Genomic DNA, 25,866 nt, shown 5'->3' on the forward strand with positions numbered 1-25,866 from the left:
CTTCATAATGTCCCATCATTGAATCAAATATTCCATGTAGTCTAACCACATCACTTCCCACACCTATTCCTCTCTCCACTCTCAGTCCCCCTTCCCCTTCTCAAGTAGAACCCCCTTTTATTTTCATGGTGTGTGTGTGTGTGTGTGTGTGTGTGTGTGTGTGTGTGTGTGTGTGTATTCTAGGTTCTATGTGTAAGAAAAAGCATGTGGTATTTGTCTATCTGGGTCTGATTTACTTTGGCTAAGTTTGTAATGCTAAAAAGGAAAGTCTGGAATAGATATAGCAGAGTTGCCAAATGTCAAATGATGATTGGTCACTGGTGATGATCTAGAAGTCAGACTTTGGTGGGCTATCAGTACATCTTGACTTTTCAACACCTTTTGTTAAGATGGGGTATCGTGTAGCCCAGGCTGGTCTGGAACTTGCTATGTAGTTGAGGATGGCCATGAACTCCTGATCCTCCTGCCTCTACCTCCCAAGTTCTGGGATTATAGGTATGCACCACCATGCCCAGCTGGTTTGCCCATGACTTGAGGAATTGTGAGTGCCCTGGGGCTGAGAGATCCCTGGCCACAGCATTGACTTCTAAGGTGGGCACAATGACTTTAAGGCCCACAGAAGAAGGACATCATTTCCTAAGGCAGACACATACCCACAGTTGGGAGTAGGCCACTTGATGACTTTGAAGCCTGTTAGGCCACAGGCTGGGAGAAGACATAGGTAATCAGAGGAAGAGCTTCCATTTGCTGTATGTCATTCACTGATCACTTGGGTATATTATCTCATCACTTTTCTACAAGCCTTGTGATTTCCATGTTGTTATCTCTGTTTTGTGAATTGGAGCTAAGTCTATGGTTGGCCCAAGCCAGCTGGAGCTACGATGGAGAGCAACATGAATAACATGTGTAGGTTGTTTTTTGATTGTTTTGTTTTGTTGTGTGTGTGTATGTGTGTGTGTGTGTGTGGTGTGTGGTGTGTGTGTGTGTGTGTGTGTGTGTGTGTGTGTGTGTGTGTGTTGTGTGGGTAAAAGATATGAGCCCTGCCACTGATTTTTGTTTTGTTTTGCTTTTTCAAATACTGGGGACTAAAACCAGGGACTGAACCCTGGCACATCCTGGACAAGTGCTCTACAGCTGAGCTACATCTCAGCTCTCTTCTTACTGTTTATTTTTAAAACAGGATTTTACTAGCTTTCCCAGGCTGCCCTTGAATTCACTCAGAAACCAGCAAGGCCTTGAACTTCAGATCCTCCTGCCTCACTCTCTCACATAGCTAGGATCACAGACCTGTGCTACCAGGTCCAGGTCCTGCCTCTTTTTTATATAATTTTGTATGTAATCCCCACCCTTGGAAGGTAGAAACAGGAGGGCCAGTGGTTTAAGACCATCCTCAGCTACATGGTGAGCTTTGGAAGCTAGCCTAGGCTATGAGACATTGCCTCAAAATTAATTAGTTTACTGATTGATTAACTTTAAAAGACATGGTAAGATAATCAAGTAATAAACTAAATTTCCCCCCACAGAACTGATACTCTACGGAGTTTTATGCTGTCCATCATTGGCTTAGTGACTTGTTTTGTTGTTGTGATAAAGTACCTGAAAAAGAAGCAAATGTACAGGAAGAGGAGTTTGTCCTGGCTCACAGTCTCAGCATAGAACCCACCACGGTGGCAATGTCATGGCAGCAGCACATTGGGGCAGCTGGCATGGTGCATCCACAGTTAAGCCGGGTGGGGGCTGGAGAGATGGTTCCAAGGCTTAACACACTGACTGCTCTTGCAGAGGACCTTGGGTTCAGTTCCCAGCACCTACATGGCAACTCACAACCATCCCTGACGCTAGTTCCAGGAGACCCAACCACCTCTTCCAGCCTCTGTGGGCACCATGGATACCAGGCATACATGTAGTACACATTCATACATGTATACAAAACACATATATAAAATAAAAATTTTAAGAAGAAGAAGGTACTGGGACTCAGCTCCATTTTTATCCAGTCCAGGACCCCAGATCACAGGTGTGGTACCTACACTTAGGGGGACTCTCCTCATTGTCTTTAACTTGGGGATAAAATCCTTCACCAGCATTACAAGAGGCTAACCTACTCTAGATAATCTCTCATAATTGTGCCCAGAGGTTTATCTAAAGTGATTCTAAATCCTGTCAAGTTGACAACCAATATTAACCATCACAATAACTAACTCATGTCAGAAACCATGAGAGAGCAGAATCCTCAGCCTCATTTTGCAGATGAAATCGCTGAGACTCAGAGAATTGAGCTCATTTTCCCAAGTCCCTCAGAGAAGTGGTACACCTGACTGTGACGGTGGTTTAGCCTTATTTCAAAGATTCAAAGTTACCTCACTGGACTCCCAGAATGCAAGAGAACAGAGGACATTGGATGTGCCATAAGAAGGCCTTGGTGTTGGCAGTTGGTGTGGAGAGGTGGTAGCAGAAATAGAGAGGGTAGGAAGTGAGCAATTTATGGGTACCATTTGACCAGAGAGAGAGGTGAGGTGATTCCTTGATGGCTGGTGGTCCGGTGCCCAGTGATAGACGAGGCTGAGTGTCAGAGCTTTGGGAAAGCATGCACTTGCTTAGCGAGAGCTTCTGGTCTGCCCATTTCTTTCTGGATGGTCAGCCATTGCTCTCTCCACTCTATTGGAATGTGTGCCATGATCCATGACCTTCTATAATCCATGGCACCTCAAATCCCCAAGGCCTCCAAGATGTGAGCTATCTGATGCCTACTAGGCCCAGCTCTCTAGGTTGATGAGCACCTTCTTGTCTGAACTTCCACATATAAGGGAGTCTTGGTGCCAACCCAGAAACAACTATTCCATCCTGCCCAACAGCTCCAAGGAGGTGCCTGAAACCACTGTGTGGCAGCCCCTTTTCCAGATAAGGTGTTGTTTTCTACACACCAGCCACACAGGAGTGAGTCTCTTCAGTCACAAGGCAGCAGTTGAACAGACACAGCTTCACAGTACGTTGTAAAAGTTTTACAGTTAGTAAAGATAAGTGCAAAATTAATCCCTGCAGAACAAAGCAATTTAAAAAAGCACATAATGAAGCAATTAGCTTGAAACGGTGGGGAGCAGAAGGTAGCACCCTCCGAGGATTGTGCTGGGAGGAGTCTTCTCACCCCGGCTTTGTTCCTTGTGCTGTTCAATGAGGGAACCACAGGAAAGCAGGATGAATGAGACATGTGGACAGGATGGAAGTTGACAAAGGATTCTGGGAGTCCACTCAAAGGAAATTTTACCTCTGAATAAGCTAAGGCCAAGGGAGGAAAGAGCCATAAAAGCCATTATTGGGGCAATTCCATAGAATTTGTTCATAGATGATGGACTAGAGAGTAAGCATGTGTCAACACTGAATTTCCCAATTTGGAGGAAAAGGCAATACAAAAAGCAAAAAAAAAAAAAAAATTTAAATTAAAAAGATAAATAAAACAAAAACCAGGAGTCAGCAATGTCTGTAAAGTCCCTGGGACACCTTCCTTATCTACATTTCTCCCCCTTTTCTTCTTTTCTTTCTTGCAAACAAAACAAACAAACAAACAAGACCTTAAAATTACATTTATTTATTTGTGTGTGTGTGTGCGCGCACGCGCGCGTGCGTGAGCGTGTGTGTGTGTGTGTGTGTGTGTGTGTGTGTGTGTGTGCGCGCGCGCGCATGCGCGCGCACACACGCGCGCGCATGTTGGGGCACCTGTGGAAGTTAGAGGACAACGCCTTTTACTTATGGATCCCAGGGATTGAACTCAGGTCATCAAGCTTAGTGGCAAGCCCCTTTACCCATTGAACCATCTCCCCAGCCCTGTTCTGCCATTTCTTTAGCTGGGCTGACCTGCTGGTCTGTTTCAAGGGCTGGAAGGGTGCTTCTTAGCAACCATTTGATTGCAACTCTAATGTCCCAGGTTTGGAGCAAGGAACAAGCCACACTGCAGGAAAATAGAGCTGGTGCTCCTCTCTTCTTCCTCCTTCTCATCATTATTGCAATGCAGATACTATCATGATTTCCTTAGACAAGACCCTTTCTTCTGGACAAGCACAGAGCTTGTATGAATCTGAACTAGGTCCTCTGTGTATACGTTATGGTTGTGTAGCTTGGTGTTCTTGTGAGACTCCTAACAGTGGGAATGGGGGTGTCTTTGACTCTTTGGCCTGCTCTTGGGACCCTTTTCCTCCTACTGGGTTGCCTTGTCCAGCCTTGATATGAGGGTTTGTGCCTAGTCTTATTGTAACTTGTTATTCCGTGTTCAGTGGATATCTTTGGGAGGTCTGCTCTTTTTTTGAAAGGAAATGGTGGAGGAGTGGATCTAGGGGAGAAGGGAAGTCAAGGAATGGACTGGTGGTGGGTGGAGGGAAGGGAAACTGCAATCAGGATGTAGTATATGAGAGAAGAAAAAGAGGGGGGAAAGACCCTTTCTTCTTAGAGATAATGGTATGGTATAATGGGACAGACAATTTTTTAAGGACCAAGTCATAGATGTATAGTTATAAATTGTAAGTGTACTGTGCTAGTCAACTCAAGCACCCTAACAATGCTGCAGTAAGTGGCTTGGGTTGTGTACATTTCCTTTCTTGGTATTCTGGAGACTGATAGTCTAGACCAGGGTGCAGGAGGGCCAGACCTGGTCAAGGCTCCCTTTCTGACTTCTAAACAGCCATCCCTCACCTTGTCTTCCCTGGCAGAGACAGTTTCTGGTGTCCTTTCCTCTTACAAGGGCACCTTGTAGATCAAGGTTCCTCTCATGATGTCATTCAGCCTTAGTCACCTCCTTACTGGTTCTTTCAGGTCGTGGAGTGGTGAGGAGGGAGGACCCAGGAGCTGGGACTCAGTGGAAGGACTGACCGTATTTGCTGACTTACTGGATGTGGAAGGGGAGGAAATGATGATTTGGGCGAATTATAGGTTTCAAGCTTGGGCTGTTACATGGATGAAGGGAAGTGAAGGACAGATGGGGAGGAAGAGAAGGAAATCAGGAAGTCTGGTTTGGACCAGATGAGCCTGAGATGTCTGAGTGGTGTGTAAGTGAGATGGGATAGAGGCAGCTGGGCTCTCCACCACAGAGGGCTTCAGTCTCCTCCTGCCCTGAACAGCACACAGCACCGGTGAGCCCCATAGCTGAGGGCCTTACAGTGATGGTAGGCATGAAAATACTGAGTGGGTGCTAAGCCCGTGGGAGGTGGTGAAGTAAACCTCTACAGTTACCCGCTGAATTCCCACAGCTGGCCTTGGAGTTGATCGGTTCTGTCTCCACTTTCCATACAAGGAAATTGTGAGAAGGTGAGATGAATTGCCTCCAGGTCAGCAAACGGGAATCAGGTGATTTCACACTGAACTGTTTGACCAGAGCCTCTGCTCAGAACCATGATGGTATCATGTCTTCCAAGAGGCATACTTTGGGCCCATTTTCTACTCTGAGTCTGAAGTATGATGTGACCTTGAACTTCAGTGTGTTCACCTGGGAAATGACTAGTGTGGTCCCCTTCAAATAAGCTCTTCTGCGCCGCTGATTCCCTTTGTAAAGTCTGTTGCTAATGTAATGTCAGCTAGGTGCTTTTTTGGCAAGGACATTTGTGAAGAAGCCCAAGCTGACAATTCATGTTGATATGTACTAACGGGCAAACACCTTTCAAAGCACTCCTAGCATATCAGCTGTGTCGGCAGTTTTCTCATGGTTGTGGCAAAATGTGTCACCCAACAGCCTAAGGGAAGAAAGGTTTCTTTGGCTCATGGTTCGGAGGTATTGCAGTCCACCATCCTGCCTGACTAGCCAATAGGAAGGCATACGAGGAAGGAACCAGGGATAATACACCCTCAAAGACTCTCCCTCCAGCTCGGCCTTCCAAAATAGGAATAAAATGTTCAAATCTAGGCTGGAGAGATGGCTCAGAGGTTAAGAGCATGGGCTGTTCTTCCAGAGGTTCTGAGTTCAATTCCCAGCAACCACATGGTGGTTCACAACCATCTGTAATGGGATCTGGTGCCCTCTTCTGGCCTGCAGTGCAGGCATATGTGCAGGCAGAACACTGCATACATCATATATATATATATGTGTGTGTGTGTGTGTGTGTGTGTGTGTGTGTGTGTGTGTGTGTGTGTATACATATATATGTATATGTATGTGTGTGTGTATATACATATAAAGTTCAAATCTGTTGAGTCTGTAGGGGAAATCTACATTCAAGCCATAATATCAGCTTTTGTTATCTGAATTCTAAGCACATGACAGACAAGCTTCTTACAACAGATTGCATTCTGGGAAGAAAAAATGATTCCCTTGATTTCATTTCCACAATCTCTTTTTAAGAAACATTTTATTTATGTGTATGTGTTTGTGACTGCTAGTGCACCATGTGCATGCAGGGTCCCTCAGAGGCCAGAAGAGGGTGTCATAGCCCCTAAAACTGGAGTTGCAGGTGGTTGTGAGCTGCTTGATGAGGGTGCTAGGAACTGAACCAGATCCTCTGTAGAACAACCAATGCTCCTAACCACTAAGCTATCTCACTTGTTCCCATCTCTACCATCTTAATGGTAAACTGGGGAGCCCCACTGGGACAAACCTGGGGGAGGTACTGGGGCCAGATTTGTACCTTTGACGCCTGATTCCAGGGCCTGACTTGTACCTGCCTCATCTTAATGACACTAAAACCATCTGTCATCAGATTGTGCCCAACCCTATCCTGGGAGGGACAGCGTGTGTGCTTTCCTCCTGTGTTCCTGGTTGCCCTGATTTCAGAAAGGGGCTCTTCTGGCCTTACCATGGCAATTGTCTTGGACATTGACTCAGAGACATCCTTTGAGCCAATGTCATTCTTTGGGAGAGGAGGGGGCATCTGTTATGGACAGCCAGTTTGAATTTGATTGGGACAGGCTAATGGACCATTCATATGTGTGGGATGTGCTTCTGATTAGATTAAGCCTCAGAGAGAGGAAAGAAACAGCCACTGATTAAAGACATAAAAAAGGAAACACTTTAAATGAGTAAGTAGCTCATCTTCATATAGCAAAGTAAGAATTAAGCACAGGCCATGGGTCTTCTCTGCATAGCAGCTGGATGGATGGAGAAAGCGGTCCACAGAGGAAGATGTCTCACAGCTACTGAGAGAGCCTTAACCCAAATGCAAAAAGTCAGTGAAGGGCCTGGCTATCTGGGAGAAGTGACTCTTCTTACCAGGGATGGGTAAGGTTTTATTTGACTGTTTGAAGGTTGGTCCTTGACTTCCTAGGACACTCAAACTCAGCACCAGGGATGATAATGGGGCCAGAGATCTTGATTCAATACAAAGAAGTGATTAGTGTCGTAGCACACGTGGGAATGGACCCACTAGGCACTTGGCTAATCGTCTCTCTCTACCCTTGAGGTTGTTTCTAGAGCTTTGCTCTATGGAAGTATCTGAACTAGGTCTAGTCCCTTCCCAGGATCTTGTAGCCGGGTACTCTGAGGTTTAGTCCCAGCAAACATCTGTATCTCCTGGTCAAGGGCTGCAACTGTAGTTAGAGTCCTGGCCTCAGCAGCTAGCTCATTCTGTCACTAACATAATTGGCACATGGCAATCAATGACTTTCTGGGGAATATATATGGCTGTGTGCGATCTCTAAGCCACAGCCTTTTCCGCTTTCACCCTGCTGGCTTTTCCTTTGGTTTTCTGCTCTGTTTCTAACCCTGTTCTAGACTCCGCTCAGTAGCCTCCTTTGCAGGGGCCATGATTCTCTCTATTTGTGTCATGCAGCTCCCTTGAGCCTCAGATACTAGATCTACTTACTGTCTGAGTTTCCGGCCTCTGAGTGGTCTCCTCACCTTCAATTGGGATGTCTGCTTGCTGCCTATGCTGGGAGCTCCCTTCTACAAAGCCAGAATTGAGTTCCTGTCTATGGTGCCATGGGACCATTCCTCTCTTTATACTTTCTTTATATATAGGGGAAAAAAATCACAAATTACAACATCGGAGCCCAACCTCAGAGATGCCACCAGGAGGTCATTATCTCCTCACACCACAGCTCCCTGAGGGATGGGCGACTCAGTGGGTAGCCTTTGTACAGATAGTGACTTAGGGATTCGTTGCTTCTTTTAGGGGTTCACTGTCTTTGAACTTCAAGGTCATTCTAGCTTAAATATGCAGTGGATAGGTTGGCTGGTAGAAGAATGCATAGTGACTATTCTCAACAATTTGGATACTCTCGTGCCTTGCCCAGGAAGGAGCAGTGGGCATTTCTTCCTCAAATTGTTAGTGTGAGTTGTTTACAGTCCCTCCAAAGGAACAACAAATGCCCTTGAGAAACAGGTGCCTCTGCCACACCCTTGGGGACACCCCTCAATATGTTCAGGTCTGTCATCTCCCTTTTCAAATAAGAAACTTGAGGTAGACATGGGTAAGCATCCCTTTACTCAGAGTCAGGAAAGCTGCCTTGAAATATCCATAACCATGTAGCATAGGAAAAGAAGCCCTCATGATATTTGTGTCCTGGGCCTATATACAGCCTAATAAGATTGGTCAGAGCATTGGGCACCCAGGAGAATGGAGTCCTCTGTACATGTTCGGCCAGTTTGCCAAGGCTGGTCCTCTTCTAGTGTCACAAACTGGCTTCTGGGTTTCTCTGCAAGTGGGCAGCTGTTTCTGCACAGCCAAGCCCCTACAGACAGCTCTCAGACGTTCCAGCCTAGCTTGTCTCTCCTTGGTTTGGCCTGCTCAACCTTCCTGCTTTGTGGTGATTCTGAAGGAAATTGGCTTGAATGTCACTTGGGACTGATCCAAACACTCAAACCGTTCAGGTACACCAACCGAGAAACTGCACCACATTTCCAAGGAGCAGGCAACTCTTTGGGAAAATTCATTGCTAGAAGGAGGCTTGAGAAACTGAATCCCCAGGGAGTGTTCATCTGTGAGGTCTGGTGGAAAAGTAAGCATGGCCAGGTCTTAAGACTGTTTCCCTCTACTTTGAACTAAATATTTGCCCTCAGAAACCTAGGGAGGTGCCAGTGAAGCACAGAGTAAGTCAGAACAAAGGCCAACTTTGATCCTTCATTCATACAGCAAATATTCATTGAGTGTCTCCCACATGCCTGGCCCTATATGGGTCTTGTAGTAAGACAGAGGCAGCCTTCTCTTAGAGTCTGCCATTGTAGGTTAGGAACAGGAAAAAAAAAAACCTGTTATTCAAATCTTAAGTGGTTTTATTAATAGAAAACCCTGAGCCAGGTAGATATTGGGGAAAAAGCTAAAATATCAGAGAAGCAGAACAAGCCACAGCCAACCTCCCCTCGCCAACTCCTCGGCCAATCCTGAAAACCTCTGAGTCCTCACCCAAAAGGCCTCAGCCAAAAAGAGCCTTTAATTCCTGTCTCCTCATGCCTTATATACCATTCTTCACCCAGCCATGTCACCTCCTGGGATTAAAGGCATGCCCCACCACTGCCTGGCTCTGTTTTCTCTCCTAGATTGAGTCAATCTCATGTGGTCCAGGGTGGCTTTGAACTCACAGAGATCCAGATGGATCTCTGCCTCCCGAGTGCTAGAGTTAAAGGTGTGCCACCACTGCCTGACCTCTATATCTAATCTAGTGGCTGGCTCTGTCCTCTGATCCTCAGGCAAACTTTATTAGGGTACACAATATAAATGTATCAACACACACACACACACACACACACACACACACACACAACCAAACAACAACAAAAACCCTACTGTCTCACTAATAATCAGGTGGGACTGCAAATGAAAACTGTGGAGAGAATTTTATGCCCATGTCACACATGTCAAAAGTTGACAAGGAGGTTAGAAAGCTCAGTAGTTAAGAGCACTAAATACCCTGCAGAGAGCTGAAGTTTGTTTCCTAGCACCCATGTCAGGTGGTGTACAGCCACTTGCCACCTGTAATTCCAGTCAGGGGATCCAATGCCCTCTTAGGACCTCTGCAGCCAAAGCCCTTACACTAACAATGTGCTCTCTCTCTCTCTCTCTCTCTCTCTCTCTCTCTCTCTCTCTCTCTCTCTCTCTCTCTCTCTCTCTCTCTCTCGTGCATGCACACACATACACTCACACAGGTAAAAATTAAATCCTTAAATGAAAAAGTTGGCACGGATGTGAAACAACATGAGTCTCACTTATGCTGGGGGGAGGGAGTTCCAAAGTCATAGTTTGAAACAGCCCCTCCTTTCCATGGGAAAGCTGACTATCTAACTTGTACGCAGACATGCTGCTGGGGCAAAAATGCATAGAGTAATGCCCGCTCTTGGGCCCCAGGAGATGTGTACAAGAGTGTTCCCAGGAACTATTCCTAACACTGGAAACAAGCCTGTCAGTCAACAGGAAAGTGCATAAGGAAATCAGTGAGTATATATAGAATGGGATGCTGGGGTGAGGAAAATAAATGAACCAAGAGGCAAGAGGCATATATAGTGGTTCTGTTTATACAGTGTTCAAAAACAGCACTGTGTGGGTTAGGTTGATGGGAAGAAAATTATTACCCAACTTCAGGATAATGGGTTACTTTTGTGTAATTTTCCAAGAGATTGCCAAGGGAAGCATTGTTTCTGGGGGGGAGGGGCAGAAGTATGCCAAATTTATATAGAATATCTTTAAACTGTACATCTCTCTTTGTGAGTGTGTGTTTGTGTGTGTCTGTGTCTGTGTGTTCTCAGAGTTATCACTGCCTAAGAGGAAGTAAGAGCAACATTCACGGAAACATCATTTAACCAAAATTAAGATGTCAGGGGAAGGTAGATGAAAATTATAGAGATGTGTTGCATACTCATGGAGAAGTAGCAGTTCCAGGAAAGAAGGCGAGAACAGAGGTTCATGAACATGGTCTACCTCAGGAACTGAGAGAAGTTAGTCTAACTGGCTGCAGAGAGTAGGTGATGAAGTTGCAGGGAATAGAGGTGTGCCCTCGGAGATCCTGAGAGTCTGGGTAGGGAGTGTGGCTTTTGTCGAGAAACTAAAGATTTTCAAGTGTTGTAGACCTTGGGACAGAGGCTATATCTGCACTCATGCTGTCTTCATCTAGACTCCTCCTCTGCCTCGTGCTCCTGATCTTGCTTGCCGATCCTTAGCCTTGCTCAGATCTAACTTCTATTTCCTCATTTTTCCCCATGCAGGGCTGTGACTGGGTAAGGTTAGTGAGATGCTGTAGTTGGTATTTTCTTTGGGCTGCCAACCAGCTCCCAAATAAAGACATGGAGACTTATTATTAATTATGAATGCTCAATGCTTGGTCTCAACTTAGGCTTGTCCCACTAGCTCTTTTAACTTAATTTAACCTGTTCCTATTCATCTACATTTTGCCTCAAGGCTTTTTACCTTTCTTCCATTCTGTATGTCCTACTTTCCTGCTTCCTCCGTGTCTGGCTGGCTGGTCCCTGGTGTCTCCCTGTCATCTCTTTCTCTTTCTTCCTCATTCTTTTCTGTAGAGCCTAGATTCCTCCTACTACTTATTCTCTCTTCCAGAAAGTCCTGCCTATACCTCATGCCTGGCTATTGGCTATTTAGCTTTTTATTAGGCAGGCAAGGCAAATAAATGCAACACATCTTTACATAGTTAAACAAATGTAACACTGTTAAATTAATATTCCACAACATAAACTAATGCAACAAATTTTTACATAGTTAAACTAATATTCTACAACAAGATGCCTGTGGTACAAAGTTGAAGGACACCATGAGAATGAGGGCCATGTCTGTCTTGTCCATATTTCTGCTTGCCTACATCTCTGACCCGTAAGTCAGTCTAAAATTGAGTTTCTGGTCCTCCACCAACCTCCTCATGCCTTATCCTTGACTGCATTCATCTCATCATCCTCTACCCATCCTTCCCACTTTGGGCTTCCCACTGTTGTCTTAGCTTTTCATGGCCAAACTAGTGAGACAGCTACACATAAGAAGATAATTAGCCACATAAGCCAAGAAATCAGGACCATGTAAGTGATGTTAATCATATGTTCAAAGAGTTTGGAGGAACAGAGCCAGGCTAGCTTTGGATGCATGGAGAGTAGGAGGGGAGCTTTATGGGTTGGGAGACCTGGGGCAACATGGTGCTAAGAAATAAGAACTCATTAGTGTCACAAGGAGACACAAGCTGAAGGATCCACAGTTACGAAGTACAAGGCTGGGAATGTCACTACCCACTAATCTACCTTACCCATGGTTAGTACAACATTGCATCATGTTCTTTCTTTGGAGACAGCCTCATAATCCTTCTCAGTAGGGCTGGACTGAGACCAACAGCTCAGTCAGTAAAGTGCTTTCATTTTGAACATGAGGACCTGAGTGTAATCTCCAGAACCCAGGCTTAAAACAGAAGGCATTAAAGCAAATGGATTGAACATAAAAGCACATGAAATTATCTTGTTGTCTTGCCTCAGTGTCTCCCAACTGTGACTCAGGCTATGCCTTTGTAAGTTGTGTCTCAAGACCCAGTCATCATTTGAGATACAAGCTATGAAACCCAGATTCTCAAAGTAAGAGTGGAAGGGATCTAAAGAGTCATACAGTTTGTCAATCCCATTTGATAGCTTGATGAAAGTCACAATTAGTACAGGAATCTTGATGATGGACATGGCAGGGGCCTCACCCTGACTTTGTACCAGTAGCTTTTGTCTTGGAGAGAGAGAGAGAGACTTAACCTTTCCTGAAACCCCTCAGCAGGGCTGGCTTTGCTAGTGAGCAGTGTTCATATTGAATCTCACTTAGATCCCCAGGTAACCATTATTCCCAGTAAAAAAGCAACTGGCATCCATAGACAAGTACAACTCAGTGGCTTATTCTGTGGCAGAGTCAGGATTTGTACCCTCTCACTCCAGCCTCTAGAAACCTGTGCTTCTTTGTAGTCCCACACTGATGTCTGAAGCCCTTTCAGAGATGGTTAACAGAATCAGGGCTTTCCAGGAAGGGCTGGCAGTGAGGGGTCTTGACTTTGTCCTGCGAAGCTGTTATTCACGCCTTGCCTTAGATTCTTGATCACATTTGGAGATCAGAGCCAGCAGCCCTCTGGAGGCATAGCCAAGCGTCTATGAGGTTGGGAGACTCAGCCATGAGTACCCAGTTCCACAAGAAAAAGCTGCCTGCTTTTGTCCACATGCATTTGATGACTTCCCAGGTTTTACAACATTAATTTCAGCTCTGCAGTCAAAGTAAGTCTCTTTGGTGGCAGTATTTTGCACGTTAATGTCAGCAATTTGCTGAAAAACCACCTGGGTTTGAAGGAAGTCACTGTGTTCAGTAAAATCTGGCCACATTTTATGTTTATGGCCTTTATTAGGGCATCAAGCTGAGCTAGTTAAAATGTGTCTCTATAGTCAGTGAAAGCCCAGGACCCTCCAACTCACTTATTCACATAACAGTTATTGCATAAATACCAAGAAGCAGGCCTGGTATATACAGTAGAAAACACACAGACATATCCTTGATTTTGTGAAGGTTACAGTTCAATCCTGGGAGACAGATATTTAAAGAATAAGTACATAAATAAAAATATGAATGTTTTATTAAGGAATGTGGACACTAAAGGTGTTCCAAGATGATCTGATTTACTAATGGTGAGTCCAAGAAATTGTTGAGTTGGCCAACAATTGTCCTAGGTTAGCAAGACTATGAAGGCAGAGGCTGGAAGGGACTTGGTCTGGTCTAGGATCATTTTTCTCAATGGCCATCAGAGAAGATGGGACCCAGCCTGGGGTTTGCATGTTGCCTGGTGTCCCCAGTATTTGTAGACTTATTACAACCCCTCACCTTAGCATGTGACTCTTGCTTGCCTGTTACCTGTGACCTCTTGGTCTATTTTTCTCAGTCACCCCTTTGGTACACACCTCCCTTCCTCTCTCCTCATGGCGTCCCCATCCCTGGAACTCACCTTTTCTCCAGTGGCCCTGTTTCTATGAACCAATCCTTTCTGCATATACCCTCCAACTGGCTTGTGACTTGCCATGGGGCATTAGGCATTTCCTGTGCTGAGGCCAGCTCTCTTTTATTTCCTCACCCTCTGTCCCCCCACCCCACGGAAGCTTCCTGACATCACCTTTCACCCAGCCTCAAATACTAGTGATTTCTTTTCCTAACCCTGCCCAGCATCCCAGAGAGGAGATCTGAGGTCACCTGTGGATAAGACTTCAAAGGCTCTCTTGGGTCAGCAGAGCCATTTGTCACCCAGAAACAGATAAGCACAAGCCTTTTCTAGTTGACTTCAGTGTCATTGGCAAGGTCCAAAAGTTAACGTATATATAGGCCAAATGTATACTTTCTACTGCAAAGACCAGATGCTGCCAAGAGCTCACAGGCTGCGCCTATGGTGAGTGCTGTCCCTCCGTGGACAGGCTCAACAGAAGGGAAGAGACTGTGGGTCCCCTGAGTAAACAAGGACTCCCAGTCTCTGAGGAGCAAGCCTTGCACCCTCTGCTGGGATGGTAACCTAACCTCAGCGGCCAATTTACTTATCAAAAGTGAGTGTGCAAATAACAACAAATTTAATAATTTTAAAAAAAATAGTCCAAAGGCACCATTCCTGTGGCCCCATGGCGGGGCAGAAATCGGCTGAGACATCCTGCCCTTGTGCCTGATTCCTTCATTTCCTTCGTCACTTTCCAATGTAGTTTTCATAACACGGCAGGCACAGGGCTGAGCACCCCCATGCTGCATCACTCTCTTCCACTGGGTGGAATGGGGGTTCAGGAGGGATGCAACCTGCCAAGGTGTATAGCAGCTGTTTGCAGAGGTCACATTCAGAATCCCATTCTCACTGACACCAAAGGTGTGCTATTGAATGGGACACTCAGCTCCCAGCCTGCTACTGTCTCACCTTGTCCTGGGAACCCATGGTCTACTCGGAGAGCCACCCAGGAGTGTGTGTCAGAAGGAGAATCGGATGAGGGGCGTAAACAACATTTTGAAAGAAGAGAGGTGGTTAAACAAGCAGTTGGTGGGAGGGGGAGGAGATGGAACCACAAAGCAGAATGTGGGAAAATGACAGTGAACCTATCCCTGGACGCTGAGTTTGGGGAGCTGGATGGGGTGGAAAACCTCATTGCATGTGCTGAAGTCTATCTGATAAAAGAAGAATTAATGTTGGATGAAGAAGTGCTCAGTGTACTCACCATATCCACTGTGTTGGGGAGCACCATTTAAAGTAGGGAATACAGTGAGAGGTGCCACCAATATGGCTCTGGTTATGCTGGCAGGCACACACACCCTTAAGGGTAAATGGCAAGTTGACTCTGAGAAGCAGGACCCATAACGGAGCACTCCTGTGAGTGATGTCCTGGTTTGCATTGGTGAAATATGTCAAGTAGCAGCCTTGTTCCAGCCGCAGGAAAAAAAAAAAAATTGACTCTGGCACAAAGTGTTGTCAATAATGCAGTCACAGGATTCACAGGTTATCAGGGCAAAGTGCCCTGAAATTGCACTGTCTCTAGGATGGGTCAGTCGTAGCAGGAAGTGGTACAGCCCAGAGACTGTCGTGTTCTCTCTCCTGGCTCTCAGAGTCAACTCCTGGAGATACTAACTGCTCTTAAAACACGATCACCCCTGACACCAGCTCTGCCTTCGGCTTCTTTGGGAATCAGACAGGTCTCTCGGTGTTGTAAATACCAGCTGTGTGCCTTTGGACAATGGACCTTTTTCAGTTTGGTTCTACCTGAAGTTGGAGGTGACAGCAGTGACCTCGTAGGTTATTCTGAGGATTCTCCATGTGATTTGTATGGTTGTGGACAGGCTTGACTAAGGGCGTATACTGTACCTGTGCATTGTGTGCGATCAATTTAATCCTCTTCAGTACCTCATGAGATTGGTGCTATTGGTGCTGGAGACAGGAATGTAGGCACAAATGAGTCAGGGTGACTGCTCAGAGTCACACAGCCAGTATGAAGCAGAACCAGGAGCTGGACCAAGGCAGCCTGGCTGCAAACCCTCAGTCGACAGCACTGTGTTTAACTGCTCACTCCCCGGCACCACCCTGCCCCCAGTGCACACCCCAGGCCTGGAACATAACTGTCACTCAGTAGGAATTCTTGTCGCCTTTTATTGACCCTGAATAGTATACTAAGGAAGTAATCGACAAATTACCTTCCATTGGCCATGGCTGTGGGGATCCTTTACCGTGACACTGATCAGCAGGAGAAGAGGTCTTCCTGACCAACACAGCCAATTAAGTAAACCTAACTCCTGCCATATCCTGGACCAGGACTTATTGCTGTTAGTGGACAAGTGTCAAACACATGAAGGTTCCCTGCCATACTGCCAAGTGACAATACCGAGCAAATAACCCCCCACTGTCCCCAAAGGTCTGGAGTGCTTCCCCTCTGAAGCCCATGGAAGAGGGGACAGAAGTAGAAGCACATGGCTCTTTCTCAGTAGCTGTCATTGACCTTTGTCCAGATCTTTGAAGGTCCATTTGAAGATGGACTTCTGAGCTGGGAGTCCCCAGTAGTCCCTTCCTGTTCTGTAGTGGTGTACAGACCACTGTGGCAGGTGTGGGGGGGGAGGGGGTGCTAACCCAGGGACGGGGAAAGGACAGCGCAACTCCCTGATCTCCAACATCTCGCCTCTCTGCCTACATGGGGCTCATGGATGGAAGGAAACAGTACATTAACTCTTCGCAAATAAACTCATGGCAATAAGAGCCAAGCTGCGAATTAATTACTTAATATTCCTACTGCAGAAGGAGAAATCAGACCTAGCACATACCCGCACGGCAGTGTGTGGAGAGAAGGTGGAGAGAGCTGTGTTTCTCTGTGTTCATGTTGAATGCTGGCCTGTAGCCTGCCTTACAGAGGAACTGATGGGCACACCCTTGTCTTTGCAGGTGTGGCAGTGTGGTGGGAGTGTGGAGGTGCTGCCCTGCTCCAGGATTGCCCACATCGAGCGAGCCCACAAGCCCTACACAGAGGACCTCACTGCTCATGTCCGCAGAAACGCCCTCAGGGTAGCTGAAGTCTGGATGGATGAATTCAAAAGCCATGTCTACATGGCATGGAACATACCCCAAGAGGTAGGGAGCCGGGATGGGGCTGGATTTCAAGCTTAGTGAGAAAAAAAAAAATCTGAAACAAAACACTAGACTCCATTTTTCTTGCCAAGGACATTCAGAGTCTCATTGGCCACGTCAGACTGTTAACCCTTTACTTACGATATACAGGAAGATGCTGGCAAAAGTCTCTAAGCCATTTCTTATCCACCTCCATCAGCATGCTTGGAGGGGGATGTGTTCTCTCAGAACTTGAGTGGCTTCATTTTAAATGAAAGTCAGAAAACAGGGTGCAGCTCAAGTTGGTACAAGGCTGGCGTAGCAGGCATGAAGCCCTGCTTCAGTCCCCAGCACTGCATAAAACCAGGTATGGTAGCTCAGGAGGTAGAGGCAGGAGAATTATAAAGTTCAAGGTCATCCTTGGCTACATAGTAAGTTGAGGCTAGCCTGGGCTACATGAGATCTTATCTGAGAGAGGAGAGAGAGAAGAGGAGAGGAGAGAGAGGGAGAGGGGAGAGGGGGAGGAGAGAGAGAGAGAGAGAGAGAGAGAGAGAGAGAGAGAGAGAGAGAGAGAAAGTTGGAGCAGATGGCTCTGAATTTCCTCCCTGCTCCCAGCTTCCCTAGTATCTCCTGGTTCTAAGATCATGATGAATATGTAAATACAACAGTAATGACGGTGGAATCACAAAGGGTACTTTAATCTCTATGTAGACTGGATTCAAGCCTCTCCATTGAGCCAAACAGAATAAGGAAAATCCATACATCTGTGGGGTTTCTTGAGCCGTATGGATACAAAGGAGATATGTTCCCACAGGGATGCTCTGTTGGAGAAGACAATTATATGGACACTTCTGACCTTCACAGAGCCCATCCTTGCCTGCCACTGTCCTCTACCCTTCTAGTCATTTATGTTAAGATGTTGCCGAGGAGAAGCAATATTTCTCTCCTAGTTTTGTTCACCTTGGCATATGACATGTGGAAACGACTTTCAAATGCTGAGTTGGGAGAACCCAACAGATACCAGGTGTGACACTCCAAACCTGCCTGCCCGCTTGTCTGCCCGGGCTCATCGCCTGTGCCGCCTTCTGTGTGACGAGGCTGGCTAACTGCATGGCCTCTTTCCTTGCTCCCAAGCCTGGGCCTTCCCTTTGGCAGATCTTCAGGAAGCCTTCGTTCTCTCTGACAGCAAAATGACCTTTCTTCGTTTAAAGTTTCCATGGGAAATCCCTGTACCCTGATCTTCCCACCAACCCCACGCTGCTCTGGCTGAATTATTAAAAAAGCAGACTGAGCAAATTCTCTTCCCAGATAGAATCCAGGGCTTCGTACATGCTAGGCAAGTACTGTACCAACTGTCTACATCACTGGTCCATCACCATAAGGGAAAGTGACTTGAATTGTGTCAGCTCACTATCAATGGGGAGGAGCCCAGTCCTCAGTGGAGGTCAGCCAAACCCTGGCAGAAGAGGATTTCCAGGGGGACCTCCATGCTTCTAGATTCATATGAGGCTGTGGGCATTAGAACTTAGTATCCCATTCAGGATGCTGAGTCCCATGTGGGTGTTCCATACCCTTAAGGTTCTGTGTAGGGCCAGAGTCCTGTTCATGCTCTGTCCCCTTCTCTCTGCCCCACAAAGCCACAGAGCTGCCATCCTTCCCTATTACAGCCAAACTCAGTGAAAATTAATGTCTGCCTCTGACCCCTCTGAGGGCCTAGCACCAACCAAATGAGAGGAGGAGAGGGAAGAGAACAAGGTGAGACACAGAGATGTCCAGGCTAAATTTTCTCTTAGGTAGAGAAAGGAAGGTTGGTGTGTTTTTATTGGGCTGAGGAAATAGCTCAGTCAGTAAACCATGCCTTGCAAGCACAAGGACCTGCATGGATTCCCAGACCCCACTAAAGAAAACTGGGTGTGTGGCACATGTTTATAATCTCCCCAGTGCCGGGGAAGAGACCAGCACATCTCCAGGGCTTGCTGGCCAGCCAGCCTCACTTACAGGCTGCGTTCCAGATCAGTGAGGAACAATGTCTCACAAAAGAAGGTGGATGGCATCTAATAAATGACACCTGGGGTTGTCCTCTGATGTGTACCCACGCGCACACAAACCAGCTCTCCTCTCCCCCTCCCTCACCCCCCACACCTGTGCACATGCACGCACACCCTCCTCTTGCATCCACTGTCACTTCGGCTCCCAAATTCCCTTCTTTAAGACTCTTGAGCTTCTGTAGGGTCGGGATTTTCCCAGTTCCCACCCACTTCTCCAGGCACATCCCAATATCAGGTCTGCCTTTGTCAATGCCATCATTGACAGACCTCTAGACTACAGGATCTCCTGGACATTGAAAAGTCCTTTCCCTGGGGCTGGAGAGATGGTGCATCGATGAGCACTAGAGTTCAGATACCAGTACTGTGTTACACGTTGGATGTCCCCCCAAACACCTGTAATACCAGCTCTGAGGGACCCGACAACCTTTTCTGACCTCTATGTGCGCCCTCACACCTGCAAGTGTGTACACACAAAAAAAATTAAAAAGACAAAACAAGTAAAGTTTAAAAAAACAAAAAACCTTTCTCAACTTACAGAATTCTCATTTCCTTGAGATTCTGTGGTCCCCAAGCTCTTTGGTTCCACGCTCTTGGATTGGATAAGCCCCTCTCTTGGGAGGTCACCTCTTTCTCCCTTAGGGGTTCATCCTCCCTCTACGGTTGTTAAATGCTCCCCGGAGACGTAGCCTTCACCAACCTCTCATTCGACTGCCTCTCTCTGTAATATCCTCTGCTCTTGGATGTGATTATAACATCCATATACTGACAGCTTCCTAATGAATATCTCCAGTCCTACTGGTGGACTGGCATCTCCAGCAGCCAGCTGGACACCTCCTGCTGCTGTCCTCCCTGGCACTCGGGCTGAGTGTGACCACAGCTAAGCCTGTCTGTTTCTACCCAAGCCAGCTCCTGTTCTTAATTGCCTGTCTCAGTTCCTGCTACCATCTGCCAGATACCTGGCTGGACAGTGTTCACAGCCCTTTCTTCCTCCTCTCTTGTTATCCCGTTCTGTGAGTCACAGAGCCTTTCTGTCCAGCCCCATATCCAGTCACATCTGAGCTCCAGCCCTGTCCATCTGGACTTCAACCGATTGCCCTGCTTCAAATCTTTCCCCCTTCAAATCTATCCAAAAGGTTTATCCATTGTCTTTCTTCAAAATCTGTGAAGGACTCTTCATGGCGTACCAAAGCAAGGGCAGGTACAACGTTTGACATATATGTGAGCTTCCTAAGCTCTCCTCTCTATGGGTACCTCCATGTGTACCCCCATAGTCCTTATTTGGGGGGTGGGTCTTGCTGCTTCTCTACCCTGTGCTTGCTCATTTGTTTTCTCTACTTGGAGTGACCTGCCCTCCACCTCATGCCCAACTCCCATCCCTACCAAATCTCCATCCTTACAGACATCAGTCTCGTGACTCTTTATACAGGAAGCCAACCCCAGCTGAGGAAATGTCCCTCCCGCCTCTGTTACCACTTGGCTAGCCTGTCAAACAGTGATCTATTGTCTGCAACCTCTATCTTATTAGACAAGTGACTCTCACATCTGGCACTAGCCTTAGAGATTACATTTGAACTGGTGTGGGTGAGGACTCCTGGGACCTGGTTTTGGAAAGCAGTGCACAGAATCCAATGTTCATCTAGAGCTGGGAACTCCTGGGATGAACTGTGGGCCCCCTGAGGACATGTTCATGTACGTGTTTGTATTACAGTACCTAGCACAAGGCAGGGCAGGTGGTAGGAGCTCAGTGGACCCTTGCTGATGTTTATTAATGGGTGGGGCAGCCTGGCCATGTATGTGGTCTCTTTACCCCTGGCCAGTGGCTCCTAGAGCAATGCTATAGTTCAGCTGCACGGAATCCCATGGAAACCTTACAGAAAATACTTCTCTGGGTCTCATCCCTAGAGACTCAGGTCAGCAAGTCTGTGGAGGTGACAGAACCTGTCGGGCTCATAAGATGATGGCTTAGGGAACCAGAATTCACTTCATCTTTTAGATTCATCCCAAGTGTATTGGACTCCAGGAAGTTTTCTTTGACATGGATTTTGGAGGAGAAAGATCAGCCAACTATACTAAAATGTTATGAAAACAGAAAGGAGTATTTGTTGTCTTCTAATAATAAAAGCCAAAGAGCCTTTGTCTATAAACAACCACATAGTTCTTAATCATTGCTCACTGCCAGGAAAAGGATTTGATGCAACTGGTGGGAAAAACACAGTTGAGATATACTGAACCTTTGAAACACAAAGCAAAAAGTCAGTTAATAAACAGGAAGGTGTGGGGGAGGGGAGGACACGATATCCAAAAGTTGAAATGAGCAGGAGTCTGGCTCTGGAGGCTCTGGATATATATATATACAGCTCCCGTGTCCATCTGTACCATATGTATGTATGTATGTATATCTATATATTTATCTATCTATCTCACTAGATCATAAGCAGAGAAATAATCCTAAGTACAGAAAGAATGGTTTCCCATGAAAACTCACACCTTTAGGAAAACATGGAGGCTGTTCCAAGACATCTAATGGTGGCCTCTTCTTTGTCAAAGCTGGTGCTCCAGTCTGAAATAGCAGCCACACAAAGCCTAGTATTCTGCCCCCTTACATTACTATAGCAATCTCTTTTAATACTGAGCTCACATTTCAGAGTCCAAATGGGGATGGGGATGGAGTGAATGCTGCATTGGGAAAACCTGAGTTAGCTCCCCACAGGGACCCTGTACCAGGAAATCTCTGTGGCTCTGCTGGAGGCACTGGGTCACAGCAAGTACGTATAGAGCAGGCCTTATGGGAGCTGCATCTCCGCCCCTGCTTCCTGTACAGGACTCAGGGATTGACATTGGGGACATCACCGCACGGAAGGCTCTGAGGAAGCAGCTGCAGTGTAAAACCTTCAGGTGGTACCTGGTCAGCGTGTACCCGGAGATGAGGATGTACTCGGACATCATCGCCTACGGAGTGGTAAGGAACATGTGTCTTTGGGTTCCATTCAGGTGCAGACAGACAGAAAACAAGACTGGAGAGGGGTAGTAAGAGGGAAGAGAAGAGAGAGAATAAGGCCACTGTCACCTCTACGGTAAGCTATGATAAACTTGGGCTCAGTAGTGGTGGACGGACCTTCAAGAGGCTTTGATTTCCCAGCCCAAGCCTTTCCAGCCCCACTGAGGGAGGACTGTGCCTCTCCTTTACAGTCCTCAGCAGTTCACATCTGGCCCCAAATCTGCCTAGCCCCCTAACAACATGCATAAAGAAGCAAGCGGTTAGCTTCAGATTGCAAAGTAAAACAGCTGGGGTGACTGGGGTTCCTTCAGACGCCCCTGTGCCTCCCACACAGACACAGGCTGATAGCCCCGAATTCGGGTTTGAAGCCTCCCTAGGAGGAGTTCTGAGAAACATGACTGTCCTGAATGGCCTGAAGGGTTTTGTAGGTTTATTTGTTGAGGTGCTGTTTGCTCCAGTGTGTGTGGTAGATCGTGACCTCAGGATGGGGGTGTAGCTCCCTGGTAGAAAACTTAGCTAGCATGGATGAGGCTCTGAGTTCAACCCCCAGCACCATTAAAAATACAGAGTAGAAGGAGATCTTGATCTCTTTCCATCTTATGGACTGTGAGCTTTGGTTTCTTCAGCTGTTAAATGGGGTAAGTTAGTACTACCCTCACTGGCTAGAAGTGAGCCTGAGAGATATGAATGTGTTTTCTCTGTCAGGTTAAAATACTTTGACCATGAGAAATCCATGAGGACCCTCCACTCTCAAAGTGCTTTACAAAGTATAAGACTGCTGTTTGAGGAGCTCTTCTACTAACTGTTAAAGTCTGAACACATCATTTTTTTCTATGACAGTTAAGCTCTGGACTCTACTCTGTGGGGCTACTTACATTATATTCATTTTACATATGAAGAAACAGGCAAAAAACTGACTCGTCTTTGACAGAGCCTGACAGACTGGCTGGAATCACCCCAGTCCTTTGCTTTGGAGAGCGCCCCTCCTGCCTTTTTTGATATACCAAGATGAAAACTTGAAGGCAGAGCTGAGGCCTCTTTGGTGCCCCATGATCAGAGCTGAATTAAGGGCTTCACCAGTTGGGAACATTATGGATGGAGCTCTGCCTGGGAGTATGAAGTCTTTACTGAGAGGTTGGACTCAGAATTAGTTCCTGATCCTTCTATCGCTAATACCCAGTGGTTATAAATGACACAGAGCTGGGATCCCCACCCCCAGATCATGGTTGTCTAGGAGGTCATCTTGTAGGGATGGATTACATCTTCCATGAGAGACCCATGCATGTTTTACAGTCCAAAATGGCAGCCTCTTGTCTTTCCACTTCTCAGGTTGGGGGGATGTCAGAGCATCCCCTCAGCTGATGCTACCTGATATTCCAGATTCTCCATCACAGAAGCACTTTGCACTTTATGGAATCCATCCATTCCTTCCACATCACCAGAACCATCCAAAGGATGAGCTCTTCTGATGCCTTGCACTCTGCTTCATAGAAACTGTATGTGCCACTTGGCCACTGTTGGACCCGGTCCTAAGAGAATATTTTTGGTCCAAAGAAAGTTTTAGAACAAAGCCTCCATGAGTCAGGACTAGCTTCCAGATTCACATCCTCATCAGGCCGTTGCTGAAGCTGAATGAGATTAGCCACGCTCACCAGGAGTGGCAGAGGAAGCAGTAACTGGGGGATGTCTGCATGTAGCCATTGCACTTCCGGGTCTTAGCTAAAGGCCCTTTCTTCCTCCATGTAAAAGTGTCTTATCTTCCACATACATGTATCAGTAGGTTTCTCTTGGGGCCCCTTGAAGACAGAGACAGAAAATTTTGACTGACCAGATAGTAAATGGCAGATACTAGGCTATGTCTAGATCTGTCTGACTCCAGCTCAGGCTGTCTGTACTCTCACAACGAAATCCACCCACTCATCATCCCACAGAGATGAGCTTTCTAGCCATCCTCAGGACTGTCAGAGGTCACTATCCTTTTAATGTTCATGTGCCAGCCACTGTGAAAGGTCCAGCCAGCCTCTCCTTCCCCTGTCTCCTCCATATAATGTCAGAGTCTGGCTCCTTCAGGAGCAGAGACATGTTTTGCTGGTCCAGAAGCATCATGAACTCTTAATGAAGGCCACACAGGATGCAGCCACAGGAGCAAGAACATTTGCTGGGTCTGAATTGTTCTTCCTTGGTAATTAGTTTTATTCTAAAATGCAGAGGCCAGATGTCTTTGCAGGGGCAGCAGTTTTTTAAATCTTTTATTTTCCATTCCAATTCATGTTCAAACTACATCACTCAGGTCAAATAAATGTTTGGGTCACTCAATGGGGCCAGTGCCAAGTCCATAGCCCAGGCTATTAACCCACTAATAGGTCTCATTACTGCTCCTTCAGGCTGAAGGAGCTGTGGGCTGCACTGTATGGGTTTCCCCTGAGCACCCCCTGTCTGGGAGATGGGGTAGCTCTGGATGAATCCCAAGTATGGTACTGAGAGGAGAGATGGTGAGGCAGCTAGAATCAGACATGCCCAGCTTCTGGACACTTACTTGGCACTTTCTTGCTGTACAACTTTGACATTGTGACAGCCTCAATGTCACAGTAATCCACTTCAAGGGGCACATTTTATAGTATCAGGCTCATAACCACACATATAGTGGGAAAAGCTTGGCCTCCAATGTCAGGCATACTGTGGCCCTGTCACTTACAAAGCAAAGGTGCCCTTCATTTGTTCATTTTCTGCACACACAACGAGTGGCAGTTATGTGCTTCATACCCTGGTCCATGCCACATTCAGTGAGGAAGAATAAGACCCAGAATTGGTGATGGATGGGGAGGCAGGCAAGTGAAGAGCAACGAGAAAGCAATGTGCCCAGTGCTGCGGTAAGATCCATGAGAGTGAGGCTGGAGAGATGGATGACTCGGCAGTTAGGAGCGCTTGCTGCTGTTGAAGAGGACCTGAGTTCAGTTCCCAGCACCCATGTCAGGCAGCTCTAAGTGCCTGTAGAGATCTGGCCATCATGGACACCAACCAACACTCAGGTGCACATACCCACTCACAGACACACATACACACACACACACACACACACACACACACTTAAAACTAATTTTTAAAGAGAAATGAGAGTGTTGCGGAAGCATAGGGTGAGTGGTCTCACCCCAAGACTTGGGCACGCAGGGTAGCAAGCAGGCTGAACTGCGAAGACAAGGAATCTGTAGCCAGGTAAAGGGAGCACCAAAGCAGAAAGTGGAGGTGATGAAGTCCTCATGGCGTGGAGACAGAATCCCAGACCAGGGGATGCGTGACACTTGCCGTTATACCACTGTTCCAGCCTGTGGCTTCTTCTGAGATCTAGATGTGACTCATTTGGAAGGCACTTCACATGGCTCCTGGCACGTCACTGCATTCATCACAGCTAGTGTTCCTGAATGGCTTTCAGGAAGGTTACAGCAGTAATGGAAGAAGCTAATGATTCCCACTGCTGGCTACCAGGCCCCGTGCTAAGCCCTTGCAGATATTATTTCATTTAATCTTCATAACATCCCCGAGCAGCAGGCACTATTATTATCCTTATTTTCAAGGGAGGAAACCAGACAGGGAAGTTACTTGGTCCAGGACCCTGCTGCCAGCATCAGCACCGCGCCCCAGCCAGTCTCTCTTTCGTCCCTGCCCTAAGAGACCACCCACTTACTAGGGGAGGAATGCACCAAATGACACCCACCTGTCACCCGGAGGCCATGGCTCAGGACCTAGGCAAATCCAAGCCTAACAGCATGTGTGAGTCTCTCTGCTCTAGCACCCAGCAGGTCTTCCTAGTGGGTCACGGATTTAGATCTACACCCGCCCCTCCAAGAACCATGAGAC

The 25,866-nt window shown here is 46.8% G+C and overlaps 1 protein-coding gene across 1 annotated transcript in view; it reads left to right on the forward strand.

The window, feature by feature from the left end:
* The window catches only part of Galnt18 (polypeptide N-acetylgalactosaminyltransferase 18), a 317,779-nt gene that overhangs the window by 251,636 nt on the left and 40,277 nt on the right, over nucleotides 1-25,866 (forward strand). The window contains 2 exon segments of the mRNA XM_028875840.2: nucleotides 16,804-16,989; nucleotides 21,835-21,972. Coding sequence (XP_028731673.1) covers nucleotides 16,804-16,989; nucleotides 21,835-21,972 — 324 coding nt within the window.

This window comes from Peromyscus leucopus, chromosome 1 (assembly GCF_004664715.2).
Source record: "Peromyscus leucopus breed LL Stock chromosome 1, UCI_PerLeu_2.1, whole genome shotgun sequence".
Classification (NCBI taxonomy): domain Eukaryota; kingdom Metazoa; phylum Chordata; class Mammalia; order Rodentia; family Cricetidae; genus Peromyscus; species Peromyscus leucopus.